Here is a 9,564-nt window from a genome sequence, read left to right as displayed (position 1 = left end):
CTTCCAAACACCAGCGTGACTGGGACAAGCACCTGCCTATGGTCCTCATGGCATGCCGCTTCGCTGTCCAAGACTCCACCTCCTGCACGCCTGCCCTCCTCATGCTGGGGAGAGAGATCCGCACCTCTGCGGAGATGGCGTTTGGTCGGCCCCTGGATAGCCCTCATGTTCCCCCAGGGCCGGAGTATGCCCGGAGACTCCAGTACCGCCTGGAGACAGCCCACACCTTCACCAGAGAGCAGCTGGTGAATGCAGGTGTGAGGCAGAATAGGAACTATGACGTGCACACCCGGGGAAGGCACTTTGTGTCTGGGGAGCTGTTCTGGGTCTACAGCCCCCTAAGGACAAAAGGCAGATGCCCCAAGTTGGACAGTCACTGGGTGGGACCCTGCAGCGTCCTGGAGAGGGTTGTTTATCGGGTGCAGCTTCCTCCCAGGGGGAGAAAGGTGGCACTGCACCGGACAGGTTAGCCCCATACAGAGGGGCCTCTGCTCCCCAAACCCCAGGGCCCCCCAAAATTCCCCACTCTGGCAATGATATTCTCCAGGCACCCACCCCCAGGTGCCGCTGACAAGGTTCCAGACAGCCCACTCCCTCTGTCTCCCTCCCTGTGTCACCGCATGGTTCCCTGGAGCCATGGACTGTATTCCCTGTTCCCACTTCCTTGTCACCCATATCCCTTCCTTCATCCCCTGGGTCCCAGAGGGGAAGCCCCCTGCCACGAATGGAGCCCCCTGTTTCACATCTGGACACTTCGTGACCATCACGGCCACGCAGGCAAAGGAGACCTCCGGGTCGCTTCAGAGACTTTGTTTGTTCCCTCGGGGATGAGGGACTTTGTGGTCGGGGGGCTGTGTAGCGACCCGCACAGACATCGGTGTTATGTGTTCGGCTATTAGTGGGTTGTGTTGTGCTTACCAGTGTTCGCAGTGTCCGACATGCCAAACAACCTGCTATCTGCCAATCACAGGAATGCCTGGAATGTTCTGATGCAGGGCATCCTGGTGGTTGGTGGAGTGGTGTTGGAGAGGGTTGGGCAGGGGAATGGAGCATTGGAAGTTAAGACCAGGTTTAGCCATTTTTCTTTCTCTTACGTCTGGCCTTCCCAAACGACGGTCACGGTTGGCTTGTGGGGTATCTTTCATTTATTTGGCATGGGCTATGGCCAAACAGTAGCCTGTGTAAAGTTGGGTTAATAAACCGTCAATTCGTAAACTCAATCCTCTGAACAATTGTTCCTTTATGATCTAATTCAGGTCATTACATTGGTGTCAGAAGTGATCGTAACTTTCATCCACGACAGTGCGTGTGCTTGGCCGGTGAGCGCGTTCCTGTAAGACGTAGAGTTGCAAGCTAGCGCGAGGACGCGCTCTTTGAAAGGAGGGAGTAGTGTAAGACCCCGGGTTTATAAGCGCGGAAATCGACTCTGCCACACGAGCATGCTTTTGCAGCACAGTCGATAGCGCGCCGGACCTTGGGCTAGAAGGTCGAGGATTCGAGACCTGCTCCATGCCTGTTTTAATTACAATAACATGCAAAACAAACACAACATTATTTATTTTTAGCTAAACAGGTGTATTTTTTATTTTATTTTTGCATGTTGTTATTTTGGCGTTAATACGCGTCACATAACAGAATGACGGGTCGCCACTGCACTTACTACAGAATCATTTATGTTTTCTTTTCTTCTTTTTTTATTGAAATGGTGCATCATGTCAAATTAGGCCATAGGCTTCACTAAAGTAGTACAACCCACTGTAGCGCATGAGGCTATTTCAAATTCGCAATAGGCAAATATTAGAAAATCTTCACCTGCCAAATAAAACATTTCTAAAACACTGCACATTCTTCTTTAGTTTTAACATTCAGATCTTGCTGGGTTTCTCATCCATTGACAGACTGGTGAAAAGAAAAGTCACGTGTACCTTCAGCCGTTCTAGGGGTCCTTAGGTACATTTATTGTGTTCTAAAATGCCTAAATAAAATCCACATATTACAATAGAAAGTATGCCATATTTCATTGTCCGTAAATATGGGTTTACATTAAAGATATCCGTATCAAATGCAATGCACCAGGCTTTTGTTTAAAAGAAAGTAACGCCCACATATGTCACACTGTAAACAGGCATATCCAGAGACGCCTATATACCCAGAGTCTTAGCGTGACCTCTACTGCAGTTGAAAACATTTGGGAACCGAGCTTGAATGAATTGGTCATTGAAATATAATTGCAGCAGTTTGATTTATAAATGAATTAATCTTAAATATCACCAACTTCAGAAAGGCTTATGTGCTCCGCGCCGCTCGATTTCCGACTCGGGGAGCTTAGTGTGACAGTTGTCGGCGTTAAGTCCATTTCAGCACAACTGCATCAACATGGTGAGTATTCTATGCTTACCATTAACACCAGTTACCCGTTAGCTTGATATCAGAGTGCAACCAGCTAAGTAGCTGGATAATATTACACATCTGCTACAGCACTAGCTCTTAATGCATAACTTTCTAATATATACTGAAGTTTCACAACCAGATGTAATATTGCATGTTTAGTTCCAAGTCATGCATTCGGTTCCTGCGCTAGCGACCTAACGATATCTAGGTAGCTGACGTTAGGTTAGCAAGCTAGCTAGCTACTTTCTAATATATACTGAAGTTTCACAACCAGATGTAATATTGCATGTTTAGTTCCAAGTCATGCATTCGGTTCCTGCGCTAGCGACCTAACGATATCTAGGTAGCTGACGTTAGGTTAGCAAGCTAGCTAGCTAACGGCAGGTAGCTATCCAACCTCAGACACCTGTGCAGTGAACTCCAATTAGTTACTATTACTCGATAGCCAATGTTTTTATCCATCTTATTCTGACAACTACTTAGATTTGGGAGAATTTGGCGCTCGTGATGATCAGCAAACAGCTAGAACCTTGCTAGCTTGCCATGTTCACTTTGATTATGTCAATCATTGAGAATGTGCAGGTAGGGAAAGGTGTTTCTCACCTCTATATAGAACACTCGTTTTGACCTCAGAATGCCCTCCGCGAGGCCGTATGCTTGTGGGTTAATTTCTACCTTGCCATGTTGTGATATTGCATTTTATCCCATGTCCCTCGTACTTTTGTCTTTTATAATATTATGGTACTGGTAATGCTTGCTAAATCCTCAGGGCAACCTGTAAAGAATAACTTTAAACTTCTCAAGTTATACTTTGTATGGCACCGAATGTACAAACGATGTAACACAAAAGTAAGATCAGATTCCGTAGAATCCCTTGGCATGTTCTGAAATTCAAATGTACTACCAAAAACCAAACACTACAATTTAAAACATTCTGAATGGGAAGATGGGCCTACCATCTCTGATCTAAATGTAGATTTACGATTGATGTCCATTTATGTTTAGGTGAATTGTGTGTTATCATAAGGTCTCTTAAACTATAGGAGAAGGAGAATTCTTAATTTAGTAGTTAGGTTATACCAAAGCGCCTTATCTTTTTCAGATAGTGCTGGAATTCATTGCAATTTAGAAAAGGGACTTGAAAGCACTCATGGTTCATTTGTGAATAATGGAAGCACAGGGGTGAGATTTAGGATACTTCGTTGTTTTAAGGATGCACTCACCCACTGAGGGTGGTCTTTGATATGCCGATTATAAGCAGTTTATAACACATTTGTAACATCATGGAGATACCTTTTTTTTAATGGCATTTATGCCTTATGATGCCTGGGCTATTCAGATTGGACATGTTAGATAAACTATTAAGCTACATAGTCATGTGTGATGGTCAGTGCAACACACAGTCAGAAAGTCACTGATATGCCTTGCCTGTACTTGCAGCTCTCATGCAATTGGCCCACGATTCACAGGTAAGGTGGCCGTAGTAAGCTTTTTTAATGGGGTGCACTATGGCTGCTCAATATTAGATATGGATAATAGCTTAACAATAATCAATCAGTGCGTGTGTAGCACACCATTATTGTCTATTATTCACAAGTGATATTGGTCTACACAGAATTATTTGACTGACTTTGATATTCTTGCATGTTTTCTCTGTGAATCCATATTGCTAGTAGTGAGTACCATTTCCAGGCAGGGAAACCTTGAAGCTTTTCACCAACTGTCAGCTTAACCAGAGAGCAGGGGCAGTGGAGATGGGCTCCCCTCTCTGGTCTCCAGTTGGTTTCAGGGGCAAGATGGCAGGCTGCCTGTTGGGGGCGATTGAGCTCTGAGGTGTTTGTTATCTCCCCTGTGCCCCCCCCCTGGCCTTCAATTGGCCCCTGTGTGGATGGGGTCGTGGGGACTGGGGAAGATAAGAGAGCCCATGCTGATGTTCAATTTCCCCAGGCTTGGGAGTCCTAGAGGACCCTATGGAGAATGTTCAAGACCGACCCAACTGTGTGTTAGTGTGTGTTTGACCTATATACCCTGTACATCCAAGAGTTTGAGAAATTCCATCCTGCCTGTTATTGTCAGATACCAGAGGTCACATTTCTAAAGATGTCAGATGAAGAGTAAATTGCAACATTATGGGTCCTACTCCCCCCCTCTGTGACTCTAGTGGAGGTATTGACTTTGGCTTTAAGAGTGCATGCTGCACTGTGTGATGCCTGCCTGGGGTCTCCCAAATTCCAGTCAACCCCCCCTCCGCACGCACACACACACACATCTATTCCCTCCATCTTCTCTTCCGCATTCTCTACACACATCTCTCTACACACATCTCCCTTCACTCTCTCAAATCCAGTAATAGTGAGTGGTCAGAATCAGGAAACCAGTGAACTTAAAACACTTAATTTCTCTTATTTTCTGCTCACAGAGCCTCATGAATGTGCTACATCAGCATATTCTGCAGTAGAGTACTCTTAGAGGGGAAAGTGAGGTAAAATTAGCCATAAAATGCACAGTAGAAACACTATGAAATTCACCCTTTCACTCACATTTCTTCCCCCACATGATGACCAAATTTTCTCTCATGGTAGCAGTCTCCCAGCTGATGGAAAAGGCAGTCTCAGTTGTCCAAGGCTTCTCGATGTATTCTGAGCCAGTGTTAATTTTGTCAACAGAAATAGTGACTAAAATATTCGTTAACACCCATCTTTCCATGGTAATTGACCAGACTATCGCTGACCAAATGGACCCAGAAAAAACTAAAACCAAAATTATTTTTCTAAAATGAGACTAGACACAATTCTCTGTGACTAAAATCTGACTACTAAATGGACTGGAAAATAGTTTTTGATAGAGATTGAGAGCTTTTCAGTGATAATCACAATCAATATTAGCTGCATAGATGCGCAAGCGTTGAGTGTGGGCAGACAGTCTCCGCTCCGGCTCTGATTTATATACATCTCGCAGGCGACTCTTGCTTCCCAGTAGCTATTCAGTCACCACCAGCCTTCTAGTTAGCTACCCTTTGCTTGGTTAAGAAGCACCAGCTGCTTTACAAAATTAAAAAATGAGCAGCATTGAGCTTCATAGTAAAACAACAGTTTAGCTATGTTTTCTCTCCCTTCAGTATAGAAAAGTAGGCCGTTTGTGGAATTGTTGTCTCGTTAAACCCTCCCACTTTCCCCACTGCATTTCATAGCCAGGTTCTGTAGCCCATGCAGCCAAGTCTCCTTATTTTCATCAGAGAAAACATCTTGTTTCTAGCCCTTGCCGTTCAAACGATATGACCCATAATAACGGCCCAACGTTTTTTTCACTACGTTTCTTTTTAAAATGCATTGGCGGCGGGGCTGTTCTAAAACTAGGGTACTTGCAGACCGTTAACCATTTGTTTAGGCTACACCTTGTTCAGTCATGATACCTCATTGGCTAGCTATAGATGACAACCTAGGGCGTTTTCAGTAGGACGCAACATTTTGGATCGTTCAGATCGAAACATGCTATGTAGAACACACGTGTATCTGACATTTTTGAATAAGGAATAACATCAGCTCTATTCATGGAATGTCTATCTGCCACGTTCAAGATAATTTTGCAACGGAACGTGGCCCTGGTAACATCATCGTTAGCCTTTATGCAAACATTTGGTGCCACATAAGAAGGGAAAGGGATAGCAACAGTGTCTAAATGGAAAAGGGACTTAATTTTATTAAGTTAATGTAGACCTAGTGACTCAAACTTGAGCACTTGGACCAGGGCTCGAGCACTGGAACTCGGACTTGTGACACGACTCGTGACTTGACCATTGTTGACTCGGACTTGGACTCGAGCACAGGGGACTTGGGACTCGATTCGGATGAAAGGTTTAGTGACTTGACCACATCACTGGAGTCATTAGCTCTTGTTCAAAGTAATGAGCCCCTGTTCTACTTTGGACACCAATGTGGCTGTGGGGTCTGTAGAATGTTGATAACAATGGCAATGATGCCACCGAGTGATGGAGGTGAAAGCCATACTACTTTTTATTTACAGTAGCAGTCAAAAGTTTGGAGACACCCACTCATTCAAGTTATTATTTTTAAAAGCAAACTATTTTCTACATTGTAGAATAATAGTGAAGATTAAAACTTTATTGAATCATGCAGTAACCAAAAAACTGTTAAACAAATACAAATTTAGGAAATATTTGAGATTCTTCAAAGTAGCCACTCTTCGTGTTGATGACAGCTTTGCGCACTCTTGGCGTTCTCTCAACCAACTGGAATGCTTTTCCAAAAGTCTTGGAGTTCCCACATATGCTGAGCACTTGTTGGCTACTTTCTCTTCACTCTTCAACTCATCCCAAACCATCTCAATTGGGTTGAGGGTGGGTGATTGTGGAGGACAGGTCATCTGATGCAGTACTCCATCACTCTCCTGCTTGGTCAAATAGCCCTTACACAGCCTGGAGGTGTGTTGGGTCATTGTTTTGTTGAAAAACAAATTATTGTCCCACTAAGATCAATACAGATGGAATGGCTAATCGCTGCAGAATGCTGTGGTAGCCATGCTGGTTAAGTGTGCCTTGAATTCTAAATAAATCACTGACTCTGTCACCAGCAAAGCACCATCACACCACCTCTTCCATGTTTTACCGTGGGAACCACAGATGCGGAGATCATCCACCTACTCTGCGTCTAAAAAAGATACGGTGGTTGGAACCAAACATCTCAAATTTGGACTCATCAGACCAAAGGACAAATTTCCACCGGTCTTATGTCCATTGCTCATGTTTCTTGGCCCCAGCAAGTCTCTTCTTATTGGTGTCCTTTAGTAGTGGTTTCTTTACAGCAATTTGACCATGAAAGCCTGATTCACGCAGTCTCCCCTGAACAGTTGATGTTGAGATGTGTCTGTTACTTGAACTCTGAAGCATTTATTTGGACTGCAATCTGAGGTGCAGTTAACGCTAACGAAGCAGAGGTAACTCTGGATCTTCCTCCTCATCATAGCGCTCAATGGTTTTTGCGACTGCACTTGTAGAAACTTTTTTACGGATTGACTGACCTTCCTGTCTTAAGGTAATGATGGACTGTCAATTCTCTTTGCTTATTTGAGCTGTTCTTGCCATAATATGGACTTGGTATTTTTCCAAATAGGGCTATCTTCTATATACCACCCCTACCGTGTCAAAACACAACTGATTCTCTCAAACGCATTACGGAAAGAAATTCCACAAATTAAATTTCAACAAGGCACACCTGTTAATTGAAATACCTTCCATGTGACTACCTCACCACGCACACCTCCAACTCAATCAAGTTTGCATAAGACACAACAGTAGTAGGCCTGATTGCCAACAATGATGAGACAGCCTACAGGGAGGAGGTGAGGGCCCTGGGAGTGTGGTGCCAGGAAAATTACCTCTCACTCAATGTCAACAAAACAAAAGAGATGATCGTGGACTTCAGGAAACAGCAGAGGGAGCACCTCCCTATCCATATCGACTGAACCGCAGTGGAGAAGGTGGAAAGTTTCTCAGTGTACACATCACTGACAAACTGAAATGGTCCACCCACACAGACCGCGTCGTGAAGAAGGCGCAACAGCGCTTATTCAACCTCCAGGAGGCTGAAGAAATGTGGCTTAGCACCTAAAACCCTCAAATGTTTTAAAGATGCACAATTGAGCGCATCCTGTCGGGCTGTATCACTGCCTGGTACGGAAACGGCACTGCCTACAACTGCAGGGCTTTCCAGAGGGTGGTGCGGTCTGCCCAACACCTCAACTGGGCAAACTACCTGCCCTCCAGAATGCCTAAAGCACCCAATGTCACAGGAAGGCCAAAAAGATCATCAAGGACAACAACCAACCGAGCCACTGTCTGTTTACCCCGCTATCATCCAGAAGGCGAGGTCAGTACAGGTGCATCAATGCTGGGACAGAGACTGAGAAACAGCTTCTATCTCAAGGCCATCAGACTGCTAAACAGCCATCACTAGCAGCTTAGAGGCTGTTGCCCTATATGCATAGACTTGAAATCACTGGCCACGTTAATGTTTACATACTTTGCATTGCTCATCTCATATGTACAGTGAGGGGAGAAAAGTATTTGATCCCCTGCTGATTTAGTACGTTTGCCCACTGTCAAAGAAATTATCAGTCTATAATTTTAATGTTAGGTTTATTTGAACAGTGAGAGACAGAATAACAACAAAGATTCCAGAAAAACGCATGTCAAATGTTATAAATTGATTTGCATTTTAATGAGGGAAATAAATATTTGACCCCTCTGCAAAACATGACTTAGTACTCGGTGGCAAAACCCTTGTTGGCAATCAGAGGTCAGATTGTTCTTGTAGTTGGCCACCAGGTTTGCACACATCTCAGGAGGGATTTTGTCCCACTCCTCTTTGCAGATCTTCTCCAAGCCATTAGGTTTCGAGGCTGACATTTGGCAACTCGAACCTTCAGCTCCCTACACAGATTTTCTATGGGATTAAGGTCTGGAGACTGGCTAGGCCGCTCCATGACCTTAATGTGCTTCTTCTTGAGTCACTTCTTTGTTGCCTTGGCCATGTGTTTTGGGTCATTGTCATGCTGGAATACCCATCCATGACCCAGTTTCAATGCCCTGGCTGAGGGATGGAGGTTCTCACCCAAGATTTGATGGTACATGGCCCCGTCCATCGTCCCTTTGATGCGGTGAAGTCGTCCTGTTCCCTTAGCAGAAAAACACCCACAAAGCATAATGTTTCCACCTCCATGTTTGACGGTGGGGATGGTGTTCTTGGGGTCATAGGCAGCATTCCTCCTCCTCCAAACACGGCAAGTTGAGTTGATGCCAAATAGCTCCATTTTGGTCTCATCTGACCACAACACTTTCACGCAGTTGTCCTCTGAATCATTCAGATGTTCATTGGCAAACTCCAGACGGGCATGTATATGTGCTTTCTTGAGCAGGGGGACCTTGCGGGTGTTGCAGGATTTCAGTCCTTCACGGCGTAGTGTGTTACCAATTGTTTTCTTGGTGACTATGGTCCCAGCTGCCTTGAGATCATTGGCAAGGTCCTCCCGTGTAGTTCTGGGCTGATTCCTCACCGTTCTCATGATCATTGCAACTCCGCAAGGTGAGATCGTGCATGGAGCCCCAGGCCGAGGGAGATTGACAGTTCTTTTGTGTTTCTTACATTTGTGAATAAT

The 9,564-nt window shown here is 44.8% G+C and overlaps 1 protein-coding gene across 1 annotated transcript in view; it reads left to right on the top strand.

Moving 5' to 3' along the window:
• Positions 1-2,134: 2,134 nt before the first annotated feature.
• LOC110535726 (transmembrane protein 161B) overlaps positions 2,135-9,564 on the top strand; it is a 35,420-nt gene continuing 27,990 nt past the window's right edge. The window contains exon 1 of the mRNA XM_021620928.2: positions 2,135-2,379. Within this exon, the coding sequence (XP_021476603.1) occupies positions 2,377-2,379 (3 nt within the window). The 5' untranslated portion in view covers positions 2,135-2,376. The remainder of the gene's footprint in view (positions 2,380-9,564) is intronic.

Source organism: Oncorhynchus mykiss, chromosome 11 (genome assembly GCF_013265735.2).
Source record: "Oncorhynchus mykiss isolate Arlee chromosome 11, USDA_OmykA_1.1, whole genome shotgun sequence".
NCBI classification, from domain to species: domain Eukaryota; kingdom Metazoa; phylum Chordata; class Actinopteri; order Salmoniformes; family Salmonidae; genus Oncorhynchus; species Oncorhynchus mykiss.
This window is presented reverse-complemented; position numbering and strand designations above follow the sequence as displayed.